The sequence below is a fragment of the Tauraco erythrolophus genome, chromosome 10 (genome assembly GCF_009769465.1).
Source record: "Tauraco erythrolophus isolate bTauEry1 chromosome 10, bTauEry1.pri, whole genome shotgun sequence".
Lineage (NCBI taxonomy): Eukaryota > Metazoa > Chordata > Aves > Musophagiformes > Musophagidae > Tauraco > Tauraco erythrolophus.
Window position 1 is genome coordinate 25,693,910 of NC_141474.1, and position 17,594 is coordinate 25,711,503.

The following is a 17,594-nucleotide window of genomic DNA, read 5'->3' on the forward strand; positions in this document are numbered from 1 at the left end:
TGTGTGGGCAGGGAAAAACCCCACCCGAGCTCTTCTGGGGCTTGGCTTTACATAGCATTCAGTCCTGGGATGCCTGGAGATTCCCCCCTCCTCTTTTCAAACCCTGCTGATAAAGAATCAGGGTCCTGGGGCTGCTTTCTCCTAAGCTGGGATAAACCTCTCTGCCCAGCCCTTGAAAAGACCCCATGCTTTTGCATGACTCTGGTTTAAACAATAATCCATTAAAAATCCAAACATAAATTCTGCCAGAGCTCTGTTACAACCCGTCTGTGACATTGCTGCATTGGGAAAACGCTTCTGCATTGTGGTATCCCTTTCTGGAGCACCCTTGGAAACCTGCCGGGAGCAGCAGCCGGTGCTGCCAATCCTGGTGTCAGCGGCTGCCAGCAGCTGGAAAACCCCACTGGAAAACCTGGCTTGGCCGCCTCCATCAAACGGGAGGAGAGGGCATGCGGGTCAGGCTGGCTGGCTGTCCGTCCGACCTTGGCATGCTGCTTTCTACATGCGGTACTGTGAGCTGGAGCACTTCATGCCTGTGCTCTGGGAAAAGCAGGAGTAGGCATCTGAAGGAGACGGGAGCTACTGAGCACTCCAGGTTTCCCCTCCATGGCGCGCCGGGTGCCAGCAGCCCTGTGCTGTGGGATGTGGTCCAGCTCCCTTTCCTGCTTGCCAGGGCCTGCAGGCAGACTCAGCTTTGACCTCAGATTGCTGGTCTGCAGCAGGGAAAACACCAGATTTTGTCCTCAGGGAACTGAGAACAGAGGGGAAAATCCCTTTTCCTACAGCACTCCAAGTAGGAGTCTGAACATCTTGGACAAAACCAGTCCCTGTGCATCAGTCTCCCCACTTGTAAGAGAAAGACCATGTTCTTGTTCTTCCCTGGAGGCTGTTGAGAGGGTTATTAAAATCCACCCCAACCTCCCGCACAAAAACAGACCCGAAATAATAGATTTTCCCATTCCAAAAATTATTGTATTAGGACAATGATTGGAAGTGCTCCACCACGGCGGAGCTGGCCTCGCTTCCCGCACCCTCGCAGAGGGGAACACAAGTCCTGCAGCCGAGTCGGACCAAAGGATGACCTGTGCAGATGTTAGCCAGGATCCCACGCCGGGCAAGCGTGCAGGACTCAGACGAGCCTGTTCTTCTTCAAGACGAGCATCTCCACCTCCTTCATGAATCGGAGGCACAGCTCCTCCTGCCACGGCAAGGCCACGCACTGCACGGCCACCGGCAGCCCCACACTGCCACGAAAAGCCTGTGGCACAAACAGAGCAGGAGAGGGCAAGGGGACATCCAGAGGAAGGGAAGAGGATGCTCGCACTCCTGGGCAACCTGGCACCACTCACCTTTGCCAGAGTCCGATCCCACCAGTCCCGAAAGTACCCCTGATAGCCCTTCAGCTCCTCCTCATCCTCTTCCGTCACCATTGTGACAGGGACCACGCCAGCGGGGAAGTCCAAGGCATTGTAGATCATGGTGTAGCTGACTGCCACTGGAAGAGAGGGGGAGCTCGCAGCGCCAGCTTGCCCCAGGGAAAGCCTTCATCCCGCTCCGAAGCTTCCAGCAAATGAGGCACTTGCACTGGGAACTCAAGGGCTACGGGATGGAAACCTGCCCCTTAGGCTCCCACACGCACCTGGGGAGGTTGTCCTGGGTGTACCCCATGGGCTGGGGCTGCTGCTGCCCCAAGAGCTGAGCTCTTCCCACTGCTGGCCAGTGCCTCGGGGATGTGAGGGGGGAAGGAGGAGGAGGAGGAGGGATGCTTCTCACTGATACTGGTGGAGTGCCGCAGCAGGGACGCACGGGAGGCAAAGGTCCTCCCTGCTGGCAGTCCTACCTGAGAGCTTCTCCGGGTAGCCGATGCTGAGAGCCGGGCCCAGCATGGGACAAAGCATGACATCCAGGTTCAGCGTTTTCCACTCGGCGATGAACTGGTGGCAAAACTCCTGAGGAGGAAACACGCTGGTGGTCAGTGGGGTGGCTGCAGTGCCCTGTGGCCGCTGGCTGAGGCTCTCCTTGGGTGCCCAGCCAGGCTCGCAGCCCTTCCCCAGAAGCCGCCATCAGGCTACATCAGGCATGAACCCGCTAAACTCCAGCAACCCTTTGCTGCTTGGCCAACAGCCCTCCCAGGTACAAAGCACACTCTCCCCTGCTAAAACTGGAGGTGGGGAAAGACTGAGTGTGGGGGCACACGGCAACCTCAGACACAGGTACAGGTCCTGAGGAAACCAGAATGGAAATAATAGCTGATGGCCTATGTTTTCAAGCGTGGGAGTAAAAAATACAGGTCTGATCCAGGATCATGAATGTGTCTACGTGTCGTCCTCATCTTTAAAAGTGCTGAGAACTTGCACATCCAAGTGAGGTCTGTTAGGGAGTTACGTATGTTTCTACCTCACATCCCCGGTGATACAATCATCTCCTAACCTTGCTGGGAACTGAATCTGCCTCTTCCCAAAGAGAAATAAAAACTATCTAACCCTAAACTGCAATACTTTACCTCAATTTCATGATGAAGACTCCAGACTTCACCCGCTGTGCTGAAAAAGGAAACAAAACCAATGAAAGGCATCAAGAGGTACTGCAAAGAGCAGCTTTAGGGGCAGGGAAGAGCATCAAAAAGCAGATAAGCACAGGTTAGCTCTGCTCCTGGAGCAGCAGCCAAGAGAAGAGAAGACTTTGGCAGAGTCCTGGCTTTTCTCTGAAGGGCTGGGAGTCTCATTTCTGCTTCTGCCCATGATGGAGGGCTGAAGGCTAAAGGCAGATTGGTGCAGTGCTGCTTTGGCCTGACAAGCGTCCAGCCCTGTCACTGCCGCTGTGCCGAGGAGGTGGAAGCCCAGGCACACCACTTCTCAAAGGCCAGGCTGTGCCAGGTGGACTGATCCTTTGACGTGGGGACAGACGTACTGCCTTGGAGGCACAGCACAAAATAAATCCTGTAGCGAAGAGGGTGTAAGTCCTTTCTCGCCACTAACTGCCCAACGCTGACATCGCAGCAAGGAAGAGCAAGCCTCCTTCCCTGGGCATTTATCCTCCTTCTGTCTTATGGGATCTCCACCTCACGGCACGATGGATGCGTTAACCTGAGCTGAAGCCAACACTGACTTCATTCCCACTAGCTTCATCCAGTTCCTAAGCAAGAGGCTGTGATCCCCTGTCCTCATTCCCATCCTCAGGACTAGAACAGTTTGCCAGACCCTGCAGGGTTATGGTTTTGCTCCCACCCTTGTGTTTTCTGCCTTGTATGTTCTCAGACGCCTGCGGCTGGGGCAGTATCCCTAACGTAGCAAACACTGCTGCTCTCCAAAAGAGAACCCCAAATCTTCACACATCTGCTCAGGCTTAGATTTACTCACTTGATTCTCATACTTCTTATGATATCTGATAATCGAGGCACCTGAGAGGGAGAAAGTAAAAAACAAAGAAAATAATTTACATTAATGCAAGCCCTGTCCTCTGAGACAGCTCCATCACAAATACAAGCTGTTGACTCAGTGCTCAGGCAGGACTCATGGATTTTCCCCAAACTGGGGAGAGGATGGATAGAAATAGCATCACTCCAGTTTGGAGATGTGTCTAAGCACAGCCAGGAGGCAATGTCTAGAGACTTCTCTACAATAAGGCCTTACTGCAATGGGAGACAAGTTATTCACCACCTATTGCCCAACTCCACCTATATTAGAAAGAAATGGACCTTACGAAGGGTTTGGCAATCCAGGAGAGGACAGTTTTTAGCCAGTTTGGCGACATCCCCAACCACAAGAACAGTCCCTTGCCGCTTTTCTCCAGCTCCCCTTTGCTGAAAAAGAAAGGGGTGTTTAGCTGAGCGGTGTTGGGAAGCAATCACAGTAGATCAGCTCTCACAAGGCCAACCCCTCTGAATAGTGTATCTAAGAGACAAAAAGAGGTTGGCTCCATTCCTCTGGGCTCCTCTGATTGTCACAGTATGTATAGGATATTGTATAAATGTATAAGCTGTTACACTCCCAAAGAGACCCAAGGTTCAGCTGAATCACTTGATGGTAAGCTCCCCAATAAATCCCAGTGCATACCAGCCACTCTCTACACCCAGTAGATCGCTACCTGTATCCAGATTCTAGCTAGACCCAAGGGAGGATTTTCATGGAAAAGCGTCAATTGCACCAAACCATTCCAGGCTGTACTTACAACTTCTTGAGAAAGGATGCACCCCCGTCTCCAAACATTCCCTTGACGCAGAAGTTAAAGATCATGTAGTCAACGTTTGTGAGTTTGAAGGGCACCAGCTGGAAGGGCAATGGAAAAGGAGTGAGTGGCACAAGCAAGCTCCGTGGGAGAAGCCATAGAGGGCTCACAATGGGCCGAGCTGGGCTGAGGATTTCCTGACAAGCCCTCAGGAAAGCCTCCAGCATCTGAGGCCACCAGGTCCTCCCCATCCCATTCATCCTACTCTGAATACGCCGTTTTCCCTTTAAGCAACAACTGATAAGTCAAAAGATACAGGATGGGCTTGGCCCCCTGATGTCCAAGCAGCCCCAAGGCACAAAATGCCCTCCAAAACTGGCAGTGAGTGACAGATAGTATGAGTCTGTGCTCCTCACTTCATTCCTGATCCTTGTGCAAGGGTAAGGGAGAGATGTGCAGCCACAACCATGCCTCACACACAGCAGATGACTTGCTGAAATGACAAAGAGGAAGAAGGAGACAACCTCTGCTCAGCACCCCAGAAACTCAAGACCCTAGGAATGGGTCTGGAGCAATATGGGACTGCTTGGATATAAAAGATCTGCTATTTGCAACTATTCTTTTATTTTCTACTTAGATCCTTGTTTCCAGATACAAAAACACGTGGTGGCTTTCCATGCAAAATGCAGCAGATCTGTGGAACTGCTTGCCAAAGGATATGATGCAGAAGAGGTGAAATTGGCTTGAGAATAGACTAAACAAGTACTTGGACCACCGATCTTCAATGTTTGTGACAAGCTGTTGTCCATCAGGCTCAGGAAATACACTGAGCTGACAGTAATGATACACCAGCAGGACTGTAAGCTCCCTGCGGGCACTGCCTCAGGACCTGGGTCATACAGCACCTAGCACAATGCAGATCTCAGCCACAGTGTGAGTAAATGCACCCACACTACAGACTAAGTCATACGGCAGTGTGTCTACTCCCTAGCACGTGTTATGGATTGGGGTAGGCTCCCTTTTGTGTCCACCAGCACCTAAAGAGCACTGAGATCCTGCTGAGAGGAGAAATCAAGTTGCAATATAAAGAATTTCTCTTTTTCAGAAGCAGCTATCCACTTTCATTAAAGCTGCAGGAAGCTGAGTGGATTCCAGGCCCCCTCTCCTTGCCAAATTTGCATGATGTTCACCCATGGGTCCCAAAAACAGGGTAGGAAGGAAGAATAGATGCAGCATGACTATTGGCTTCATGCAACATCCTACCGTGTGGCCAGCATCCTCCAACAGCTGCTTTGTCTCCCGAACGGCGCGTCTCATGGCAGGGCTCGGCATGGTGAAGAAATCGGTTTCATAGTAGCCTATGCGGAGGGGCTGCGTGCTGGAATACACCTGCAGAGCAAGGGAGAGTGCCAGCTGGAAGGACGGCAGCAGCGTCAAGAGCCAACAGTACACCCATGCCACAGGGCAAGTCTGGAAAGCAGCACTTCTCTCGCCCATGTGCCCACCCACAGCATGTGGCAGGTCAGAACAGGTCCCGGAGGGCTCCCATGAGCCACTGGCATTTTCAGCCTCAGTAATGGCATCTCTTCTCTGAGACCTTCACCCCCTTTGTGGTCCTTTACCTCTTCATTGAAGGGAAGGGGGGGCACTGTGCTGTCCAGGCTGAACATGTCCTCGCACAGGAGCGCCCGCATGCACAGCGCCAGGCTCTCCACATCTTTTGCCATTGGCCCCACTGCTGCGACCACTGGAAGAGACCAGAAGAGAGCGTTGGTGGCTGAGGGTCTTTCAAGGACATGTCCTGTGAAAGCAGGACCTCTTGGCATCCTTTTGACTTAGTCTAGTGCTGGCAACGGTTCCTCTTTGAGAATTGGGCAGGGGATGCCTGCAGGGGGCTTCCCACCAGCAGGCCCATTGGTGGACCCAGAGTTGTTATCCATCAATATGTGCCCCAATGTCTCCATTTCATGATTTACAAAATTAAACAAAAGGCTTTGTCCATCACGACACAAGGACAACTCCTTTGACTGCTAATCCCACCTCCCACAGAGCTGTGGCACAAATGCAGCAACCTGGGGATTACAGGGTGTGTTGAGGTTTATGTGTTACACAAACTGATCCTCTTGGCTCACACACATTCCAGTTTCTCAGGAATCATGGTATGGGGGTGGTTCTCTGAACGACTCCCTGCAAGGGAACCTGTTTCTCTCTCTGAACAGGTTGGAGAAGGTCCCCTTTAACCAGGGGTCTTTCTCACCCCTGCCCTACTGCCCTCCCAGGGGGACAGCCATCAATTCCTACCTGCCTTCTGCCCAAGGACACCAGAAATTACTCCTTTTTTGCTGCGAAGAAGAGAGAGACACAAAATACAGCAGCTGAGTAGTTTTCATTGAAGGGAAAGGCTCTAAGCAGTAGCAAGTGGTAAGGAAAATGCTGCCTTCCCTTTGCAGATGCAGCAGTTGGCAGAAGGAAGGGCCAAGGGGAAGCCCAAGAGAGATTCAACCTCGGCCAGAATGATTTATGCCCTGTCAGTCAGGAGCAACCACCTTATTAGCATGCAGACGGAGAGGTTTCCCTGTCTCCGTTCTGGGGAAACCGATGCTTCCCTCCATACAGGCCCCAGAAAACATCAGGGTAGGAGGGAGAAACGAGCCCTTCCCATTTCCTCCCAAGTTTCCCCTTGCTCACAGGAGTAGGAGCACCCCAGCACAGCAGTCAGTAGGATAGCTGGTGGATCTCATCCAGAGACATCACTGCATCACTCACAGTACCTGAGTCTGTTCCCAGTGGGTTTGAGCGCACAGATCCCACAGAAGGCAGCGGGGAAACGCAGGCTCCCTCCTACGTCCGTCCCAAAGCCCAAGATGGACCCACCTCCTCCTATAAGTGCCCCTTCTCCACCAGAGGAGCCTCCAGGGCTTCTGGTGTAGAGCAGAGGGTTGAACGTCTGACCAAAGATTAAGTTCTTGCAGTCATAGCTAGAGAGAGAGAGATTGCAAATGAGAGGAATGTAGATATTGGCTGATGTGGACTCCAAAATTAAAAAGAAAAACAAAAAAATATTTAAAACTACCCAGCGCAGCAAAGAAGGGCAGTGATTTCTCTCCTCTTCTCCTTCTTTATTTCATTTGGGACTAGAGTTAATTTTCATCCTTAGGGTAAACGTGCTTTACTTTTTTAAGTAAAACTTAAAGACACTAAGGATGGGGACCAGGTGTTATTTAAAAAAAAGTGGGAAATGAGAATTAGACTTGACAGAAACCCTCACTTGAGAGGAGGGAGGGAGGGAGGGAGGGAGGGAGGGAGGGAGGACTGACGCCACGCTGAGGGAACGGAGTGCCCATCTACCTGATGAGGGACTGGGGGACGTTGGTTTTGACAAACGGAATTGCCCCCTGTCTCCTGAGCACCTGCACCAGCACACTGTCCTCTGCCGCGGGTTTATCGAGGTTGTTTATAAACCCTAATGTGGAATCATGACCCTGGGAACACAGGACAACAAGGTTTGCAAATGGAGGATTGCAATTCCCCCCGCCCCCATATTTTTATCTCTCTAGATAAACACATGCATGCACTTCCAACATCGCAGCCATCACGCACATGTTGCGCAGTGTATTAGCAGTAAATCTGACCAGCCTTCTCTGTTGGCTCATACGAGAGACGGGCAGCAAACCCCATGACCTGCCAGGGCAGCTCATCCCACATCAGCTATGACAAAGTCAAGCCAGACGCTGAGGTCAAACCTCCCCCTGCCATCAAACGTCAAACCACAGGGATCTCAGGATACACATGGTGTCATGCTGGTGATACCTGACAGTTGATGGAGTCTTTGATGCTGACAGGCACCCCGTAGAGCAAACCCGGCTTGCCCGTCAGCTTCGCTTTCCGGAGCTGAGTCTCACTTTCCTGCAGATACTCCGTGATGCAGTTGGTTTCTGTGGCGATTTGGAGAGCCTTGGGGAAAGCAAGCAAAGGCCACGGGTGAGACACAGCCTGCAGCACTGCACAACAGCCTTCTGTTTTGCAAAGGACACCTCCCTCTTCCTCACTTGCCACCTCCCCACCTGGGCAGTTGGTATCAGGGCAGCCCATTCTGTTCCTTTTCAAGACATTTTCATGCCAAACTCCAAAACGCTGTATGGACATAAAGGGGCCATAGCACCAGCTGGTGTGTGATGAAGAGAGAATACCAAAGGCTGTTTTCTTGATTGAGCATCTAGGGTGGCATAAAACGAAAACCTCAAAGTGGAGATCCAGGAGGTGATCAGAGCATTATAGCAAAGGCAGAGAACGAAAGTGGACACCAAGTTTTTGAGATATGAGATGGAGGGGAGACAACAGCAGCACTCTGCAACTTCCCTACGCCTATATCTGCCCCTGGGAAGGTATGGGCTCCTATAGGAATGTATGGGTTCTCAGATGCCAAGCGTGCTGTTCCCTTTTGCCCCAAGCCATGCTGAGAGCTATGGCAGCCCAGCTCTCCCCTCACTCACAGAAAAGTGCAAAAGGGCCCAGCACTAACCACTGAGCAGAGACAGTTCAGCAGCATTGAATCAGGTTTGAACGAGCATTTGGACCTTGTGCTGGGCCTCTCCCAAAAAGTGCCAGCCCCACCATGGGTGAGATGCTGCCCCACTACCCTTGCTCCTCACCTTGCCCACGTAGGCATAGAAGACGTGCTCCGGAGGGAGGGAGCCATCCTGGAGTTTCTTGGAGAGCTCCGGCAAAGGCAGAGAGAGGATGGAGATCATGTTCACGGAAGGATGCTATGAGAAACGTTGAACAGACAACGACACCTCTACCTCAGCTGGAGGGCTCCTCCTCTCCCCTTGGTACCCACTGTAACCATGCCAAAAATATCTGCTGTTTAGTGCCCAAATGCAGTATCTGCCTCAAGACCACAGTCCTGCTCCTACCCGATACCAGTGAGCACGGTGTGCAAGCTGCAGGGCCAGCAGTAACCCAGGCTTTCTAAAGCCTTATCTTCCTGGCCAGCCTGGTCTCACCGAGCACCTGCTGTTTAAGAAAAAGTCTGCACGAAAGCACAACCTTCTTCAGACAGGTCTTGGCCAGGCTTGGGGGAACTGCTCGGTGCAACGTTCTCTGCTGAATTACAGCGGGAACTGGCAGCGAGGTTACAGACATTGCTCCAGCAAGAAACGAAATCGGACCTGGTGCCAGCTCTTCTCCTGGCACCACCAAGATATCCCACAGGGAAGTGCACAACCCAGGGAGCCCCTCGGCTGACAGCAGACACGTCAGTTTGGGCTCAGCAGAGGCTTCCTCGCCTCTAGTAAACACCACGAAAAAAGCACCAAACCTCGTCCCCCAAGCTGGACTCTGGACCCGAGCGAGTCCGCTCCAGCCGCAGCTCGGGCAGTCTGGCGGGATCGCTGGGCACACGGCGCGGTCGAGCCGGATTGTTGGGCACCGAGGCTCCGCACCGGCGGCATCCCGGACCTGCGGGCAGCGCCCCGGGGCTGCGTGGCTGCACTTTGGCCGCCGCTGACACCGCGCGGCCTCTCGCCTTTCCTTACCGCATCCTCAGCAGCCGGGCTACGGCTCCTTACCACGGCGGAAGGGGCCGGGAAGCTTTCGGTCGAGCGGCCGGGATTTTCCTCTCCTCCCCGCCGGTTATCGTTTGCTGGCGCCTGCGCCGCTGCCCGTTATCCCCGCCGCACCGGGAAGCGTTTCCTCCCCATCCCTGCTACCGAGGAGATCGCACACCCCCCCACCCCCCCACCCACCGGCCGGAGGAAGGGCTGCACGATCGCTGCCCCGGGGCTATGCCAGGGTGAGGAGCCGTGGCCGGGCGGGCGGGCGGAGGCGCCTCGGCCAGCCGCAGCCTTCCCCCCGCCCCGGGAGCGAAGGGCAGAAGCGCAGCTTATTTCACCCACCTGCTCCCGAAAGCGCCGTGCAGCCGTCTCCATCTGCACCAAGCTCCGCTCCTGCCTCTGCCGAGCCTCCTTCACCTTCCTCCAGAGCCCCCTTCGCCGCCGCCATCGCAGCAGCAGCAGGAGGAGGCCGGCGGCCGAGGCGCAGAGCAGGGCGGGCGGCGGGACGCGCATGGCGGTGCTGGCCCAGCGGGCGACCGGACACCCTGCTCCGCCCGCGCCCGGCGCCTCCCTGCTGCCGGCCGGGTCCAAGGGCACCCGATCACCGACGGGGAGGTGGGAAGAGGGAGGCAAAACCTGGGGAGGATTCCCGGGCGGGAGAGGGTTGGGCTGGAAAGGGATTTAACCAGTTTGCCGCTTTGCGAGCGGCAGCGCGGGTAGGGAGGAGGAGATTAGGGAGCAGGAAAAGCTCCTGGATGAAAACTCACCCCTCCCTGTGCTGGGTGGTCTCTCTCTGATAAGGTTTATTTATTTTGCCGTTCCCGAAGCGAGGCTTTGGTCTCCTGTAATTTTTCAGTGTCTCTGCGGATAGTCTTGGCTGGGAGCATCAAAGAAGCCGGGAGGGAAAATCCCAAAGATACCCGGCTCCTTTGCATTTCCTGAAGCGGAGCAGTTGCGTGGCTAAAAAGAAACAATAAACGCCCCGGCCCGTGCCCAGTGGAGTCCCCTTCATCACGGACCAAGCATGGGTGTGCCTGTGCTCTGCTAAGGGCTGCGGCTTCCAACAGTGCTCGAGCAGGGGAGCGCTTGCTGGGGCCTTGCCCTCAGTTTTGGGGGAAACTCCAAAACAATTCCTTGGTCACCAGCCCCACATGGGGTCTGTCCTTAAAAAGCCTTCACAGCTTGCAAAAGTGCATGAGCAAATATTTCAAGCTATCTAGTTTATATGCTGCCCTTAAGATTGTGGGGAAAACTTGTTGAGAAGGATTTGGGATGTCTTCTTCCTCCCTATCCTCCACAGAAGGATGAACTGTGCCTAAGCCACCTCTGGCACATGCTGAGCTAGAAAATGCAATGGAGAGTTATGTGCCCCCAGACCTGATTTTCCTGGTGTTATTGCTCAGGCTGGTGGCTTTACTTCCATCTTCAGGCTACTGGGGCTACTTTAGCAGCAGCCAAGCAGCTTGTGCCAGATCCTGGCTCCCCTGGAGGGAAATGGTGCACTGGATGTACACAGCATCCTGGGACTCTTTGCTGAACAGTGTTGAAGCCTTGGAAATATTCAGCTCTCACTGAACTTGTGGCCTACAGCTTCTTGCTCTGTCATTGAGGATGAGCAGCTCCTTGTTATCTGGGTCAAGGAAATTACATGCAAGAGCAGTCTTTTTTCCCCATTGATTTTTTTTTTTCCTTCTTCTTTTTTCTTTTTCCTCCCTCTTTCAGACTGTGGGGCTCAGAGGATGATACGTGAGCTTCCAAGGGCACCGCAGTCCCATGTATGCAGACTGCTCAGGGCACAAGACACTGCGAGGGGAGCAGTTGGGTGCCTTTGCAGAGAGCCAGGAGGGCAGGATCAGCTCATGGTTCACAGAAGGAGATGCTGTGATCCTTATCTCCTCCTTTCTTCTTTCTCATGCTGGAGGCTTCACCCTCTCCTCAGCTGCACTGATCTCACCCCATGGCAGCACAATGCTGGAATAGGGCTGTTTCCCTGCAGGCAGTAAACCAGGTGCACCTGAAGTCTTTTAAGAAGAGAACAAGAAAGGTGGTGAACTTCTGAGAAACAGAAGTTAAAAACTAGTTCTGATGGCAGAGAAAATTACTTCTCCGACTCTCTTCCCCCTAGTTTCAACCCTACTTAAAGTCTCTCACGCAGAAACAATTTTCAACTTCTGCAGTTCAGCTTGTCAAAGGGAAGAAAACAAAATAGGAGCTTCACAGCTGTAGCACCTGCACCTCCAGGAGCTGCTGCCTGAGTTGCCCCTTCTCCCCCCTCCTGGGCAAGTGTGTGTGGGTGAATAAACGGGGTTGAGGCACCAGGCAGGACAGTAGCAAGGCTTGAATCTCTGGTGGGGCCAGCAAGCTCCAGGAGATTAACCCAGCACATGAGAAACCCTAAAATACAGCAGGTTTCTGTTATGACCCAGCTGCCAGCAGAGATGGGAAAGGCCAGAGGACAGGGAGGCTCCAGCATAGCCAGGCGTTTGCTGGGGACGCCTTGTCCAGGAGCGTGTGCCTGGGACCACGTAAGAGAAGTCAAATGAGTTTGGCCTTGCTCCCCATGGGCCGGGGTGGGGGGCCATCTGCTGGCTTGTGGCGTGAGTGACACCGGCCTGTCCTTGCCAGATGAGCAAGTGGAGGTTTTCTGTTGTTATGTCCATAGGGCTGCCCACACCCTGCAGCAAAGGGGGCTTGAATCTCGGGGTGCTGGAAACAAGGATGGATCATATCCTGCTCCTGCAGCTCCTGCACTGTCTGGCAGGGCTGGAGTCTGTGGCTTAGGGAGGGTGAAAGGATCAGCTGAATCCGTGAAGTCTTCCGTCTGGTTTCCACACCCCTCTGTGTCCACAGAGCTGCAATTGGGTGGGTGCCACCACACCCCAGAGATGCTGTAACCCTGTGGTTACCAAAGGAGGGGCAGAAAGGCATCATCTTCTTCCAGCTGTGACACATCACATGTGATCAGCTGGACTAGCTTGGGCTGAAGGTTCAGCTGGCCCCCGTTCATCTGACACCACAGCAGATGCCGAGAGCGTGGCAAACACACAGCAATATTTTCCTTAACACTGTCTCCTGGCATCCAGAGAGCTGTGGCTTCTCAAGCCAGACGTTAGGTTTCAGTGACTAATAGCCATGTACTCATACAGATATTTCTGGTGTGAAGAAACCTGATCCGGGCACTCACAGCATCCTGCAGCTGGGAGATCCACGGTTTATCCACACGCTACAGGGAAGCGACATGTTTGCTGCCCTTGGCTGACTTCGTTTGCTGCCCCTTGTTTCAGAAGAGGCAATAAGCAATTGTTTGCTCTTCGCCTGGGAATTTATACACTTCTGTTCTTCCATTTCACCCTACTGCTTTTAGACTGTTTAACAGATGTTTACAACCTGTCACCCCCCTCCCAGGATCTGGCCCTCTGGAAGAAGATCCAAGCTTCGTTTACAGCAGTAAGTGGTTCCTCTTGCTTATTTTCTCCTCTCCTTGCAGGTTCCTGGATCTTGAGTGGGATTCATCAACATGATCTGCGAGAAGGTGAGGCAGCGCCTCTCAGAGCTGGAGTTTAACCTCCCCTCTGTCTCTGTCCTGGTGTGCAGCTCCACGGCAGCCCTCCTGCTGCTCAGCTGGGCCATGAGGGAGCTGGTGAAGAGAAAGTTTGTCCAAGCTAAACAATCTGTAAAGACTCTGGAGGAGGTTTTCCAGCAGCTCAGGCAAGAGGTTGTGTCACGTGGGAGTGATTCCTTTTGGCCCGGTAAGAAAGTTGCATGTTTCAGCCTAGTTGTTCACTTGGTGACACCTTTGTAGTTACCTCTGCCTGTAGAAGATGCTTGTTCTCCTCGCTGATTGAGCTCCAGAGCTCTGTCAGTGGGATGGCTGGCTGCTCCCTAATTTGCTTCAAGCTGGAGTATCTGAGTTACCCTGAACAGATTGAACATGTAGTTTGTGCCAGCTTTGTGGACTCTGCTCTGAAGCAGACTAGAGAGTGCTCACGTCTTTTCTCCTTCAGCAGAGTGCAGGAGGAGCTGACTTGGAAGAGGACCATGACTTGTACGTGCAACTCGCACTTGCACAAGCTCTTTTTGTTCCTTGAGCACCTGGCAGTTATTGCATGATAGCTTGATGGAGAGGAAGGAAAAGTTGAAAAGGTCACAGCAGTGGGGTAGCCAGGGTGAGGAGGACCCTTTGGGAGATCCCTCAGATTGCTGAAGACACCTGAAGCAAACAGTGCACCTTGTAAGCACGGGGATCAGGCTCTGAAAACCTCCTCTCTGTACAAATAAGGGTGTGGGGACTCATTTCTAGTAGTGTCTTTGATATAGCAACCTAATCCAAACAGCTTTGCATTTCATGGGAACACTAAAAAATAAGTAGGAAAAAAAAAGAGAGAGAGAAAGAAAATTTAAGGGGCTAAAATTACTCCTGTAGTTGTTTTACACAGCTGAATGAAGATAATTGTATTGGCAATTGTGAGTGATTACAGTATTATCTACCATCAAAAAAGTTATATTTTTGAACGCTAAAGGAATTAATGATACATAAAACTGTGCTTAGATTGAGTGCATTCATCAGCAGAAACGCCTCGCGCGGGCACTGCTACACTGTAATTACTCCAGCCGCTCAAAAGCGAGCGGGAGATATGTGGGCAGTTGTGGATACTGCCAAATAATTACATACATTTACACGCTGAGCAGCTCTGGTGCTCAGGGAGGGGGGAGAAGAGCCAGGGCAGCAAAGCTGGTGGTGGGGGAACAAGTTTGGCCCCTTCCTGTTCTTTATTGCGTGTTACAGAGCAAAGAATAGGGGGTCATCTCTCTGTTTAAAACTTTACAGGGTGAAGCCAGCATAGAGGAGATGGTTAAATGCTCCTCAGAATAGCAAGGGATGAGCCCAGGCTTTATAGGATGCTACCTCATGGTGTGTTGAATTGATAAAACCGTTCCTGGGGTCACATTGCTCAGCCCTGGGAGACTGATGGTTGTGGTGGGAACGACGGTGATGGCTTCAAGTGAGCCCATCATGCTGCTGCATTGGCAGGGCTGGGGCACTGGGTGCATCTCGGTGGGGACAGGGTGAGGAAATCTAGAAGAAATGCTCCCCGGCTTGATCCACACCTTGTGGCACTTCAGCAAGGAGATGTGATATTGGGGGGAATGTTTACAGATGGGGAAGCTCAGGAAAAACTGTTGCAGGGATTGTGAGCAGGATGCTTCCCATGATATAAAGCATTTGGAGGGGATTCTAAAGAAACGGCGGTGGGTTGCAGCCCCTTTATGGAGCCCACAGTCCCTCTCAAGTGATGGATACATGCTCTGCTCAAGCAAGGAATCCTAAAACCTTCTGTGATCTCCATCTTCTTGTGCACAGCTGCCTTCTCAGCTGTGTACCCGAGCTAAATCAATAAAGAGGAGCACAGACCCTTTCCAGGCCGTGAGGGAAGAGCGGGCAAGGCACGGTGTACACCTCTCACTGCTCGGAGACTTCGCTGCTGGATGAGTTTGGCCTTTCGGGTGAGACCCACCAGAGAGCAGGATTGAGCTGCTGTCCGGGCAGGAATCTCATGCTGGGAGGCTTCTGTGCCTTAAATCCCTGCACTGTGTACTCTGAACTTGCAAGGAGTGCTGAAGGAAGCAGAAAGCCCTTTTCTGGATCCTTGGGTGATGGGACAGCCCGAGCTTTTGTGGGGAGCAGTGATTCAATTGCAGATGGTTTCAAGTGCTCTTATGAAATGATGAGAATTTTGCTGGGCCAGACTGGATTTGCTATAAGGAGGACATCTCCGACCAACTTGATCCTGCAAACTGTCAGTGCTCAGGGAGCTGAAGCTCTGCTGCTGCCAGGATTTGTTGCAGTGTCCAGGATTGTGTCTCAAATCTGGCAGGCTGTCTGCACTTTCGAATGAGCAGGGGCATCTCTACCTTCTCTGATTGTGTATTGCAGAAAGGAGGAAACAATATTATTTGTGATTAAAGCCCCACAGGCCAAGTTTTGAGGCTAACAGAGGCAGCCCCAAGTTTAATTCTCACAGTCTTCCCTCAAAGTGATGTTCTTTCATAGTTTGGGGTCAAGATTTAAGTGCGGTCCTGAGTTGTAGCAGGGTCCTGAGCCCTTCATCTGTCTCTGAGTGTGACTGGGCTGAATCCAGAGCTCCTTGGCCACTGGTCCTGTGGTTTTCCTTACCTGGAAAAAAGCACACAAAAATTTGTTTTTTTTCTGAGCCTTGCTTTCCAAATAGACCAGGAGAGGGAGACAGCCAGCCAGTGACTGCACAGCCCAGATTTCCAGCTCACTCTGTTTGCCGTGGGATGGGAGCAAACACACTTAAATACACACACTGATTTTCCCAGAGGGAAGGTTTGATCTGTGCAGGCCTCCAGGTGACATAATTTCCATTTACAGAAGCAGGATCGGCATGGGGCAGGAGGGGAAACTGAGGCACAGAGCAGGCCCATGCCTTGGTGGAGCTGGTTGGTGGCATCTTTCTTCTTGAGGACCTCCTGGGTCCTATTGCAGGTTGTGATTGCCCTGCAACAGTCAGTGTAAACCTCTCCGTGGTCTGGCTCTGAGGTAAGCCCAGCAGGTGGGCTACGGGGGTCCATTTTAGCATCACCTCTATAGGGACACACAACTCATGTGATGCCGATGCACCTCCCATTCCGCCCGTGCCGAGTGTCTGTTCAGTGTTCAGCACAACTGCAGCCAGCCCATGGTTCAGACGCCCCGATGGAGAAGCGGTGGGGACTCCCACCCGTGGGCAAGCTTCCCCCAGCACTGGGGAGATGCAAGGGGCATGAACATGCACAGGCAGTGGCGAAGGGGACCCTCGCTCACTCCCATGTGCCTTCTTCCCAGAACGATAGGAAAGCTGCAAAGCATCGTAGTCCATGCTCACAGCAAACAAGTCGACGGATTGATCCATCCCTCCCACCGCCCACATTCTCCCTCCCCCTTTCATCTCTCCCGGGCCGGCACATGAAGGACTGGTGAGATCACCCCTGAGTTGAAAATAAATAAATAAATAAATAAATAAATAACCAACCAAATAAAAATGCTGACGTGGAGAAGTCAATCAGCTTTGCGTGGCCTTGTAATATCTCATTTTATCCGTGCCACGCTTTATTAAATTCTCATAAACCTGTCAATGAGGACAGATACCATTTCAGTTTACCCCATTAGTTCTACACAATGACATCGGAGGAGAGGAAGACGAGGAGGCGGGGTGGGGGGAGGCATTCAGCACAGAAAAAAAAGGAATGAATTTAAAGGAAGGAAAAAAAGAGAAACTCAGAGCCAAACTCGGCTTCATGACAATAATGTAATAACATCGGCACCCAGGGAAAGTAATTGAATTAAGTGGCTTTTGTTAATGGTTTTAAGATTTAGAAATGTAAATAATGGTTAGGATGCTTTAATGGGACCCTGGTTTTTAGGTAACTGCAGCCCTGAGAATAAGAAATGCTTTGCTGTTTAATATGATGTCAGATACTTTTGTTACTCCTCCGGTTTCATGCCTGCAAAGCATATTTTGCAGTTTTAAAGCCGGGTGTGTTTATCATCTTTCCTTTCTAACTTCAGACGGAGCTTAATTCAGGAGTATTTGCATGAACCCTTCTTAGCCGGTCCCTATCAGTTATTTGCACCACCAGGACTAAAGTATTATTTCTCCCGAGCTGCTTTGGAGAACTTTGGAGAACTGACTGCAGGGTTACTTCGCTCCGAAACCTCCCGTCTATTTACATGTTCATTAAAGGCAGGCGGCAGCGGGTGCTCTCGGCGGCAGGGCCAGACTCGGCTCCTGGGAGTAACACCGCTGGGAGTGGTGACGTTACACCGGGCTTAGACCAGTGGGGATGGAGAATCCAGCCAACAGGTAGGAT

At 52.3% G+C, this 17,594-nt stretch overlaps 1 protein-coding gene across 1 annotated transcript; it reads right to left on the reverse strand.

Annotated features, from left to right (window-relative positions):
• Window positions 1–870: 870 nt before the first annotated feature.
• On the reverse strand, window positions 871–10,235 carry LOC104373204 (fatty-acid amide hydrolase 1). Its single transcript, XM_086617558.1, has 15 exons — window positions 10,065–10,235; window positions 8,820–8,933; window positions 7,978–8,121; window positions 7,516–7,649; window positions 6,939–7,145; window positions 6,469–6,509; window positions 5,790–5,914; window positions 5,431–5,556; window positions 4,171–4,268; window positions 3,703–3,802; window positions 3,360–3,400; window positions 2,504–2,543; window positions 1,841–1,949; window positions 1,350–1,495; window positions 871–1,258 (listed from the first exon to the last, which is right to left on the reverse strand). Exons 1-15 carry the CDS (start codon window positions 10,233–10,235, stop codon window positions 1,130–1,132), a joined length of 1,725 nt encoding a protein of 574 aa, XP_086473684.1. The 3' UTR covers window positions 871–1,129.
• Between the last annotated feature and the right edge of the window lie 7,359 nt (window positions 10,236–17,594).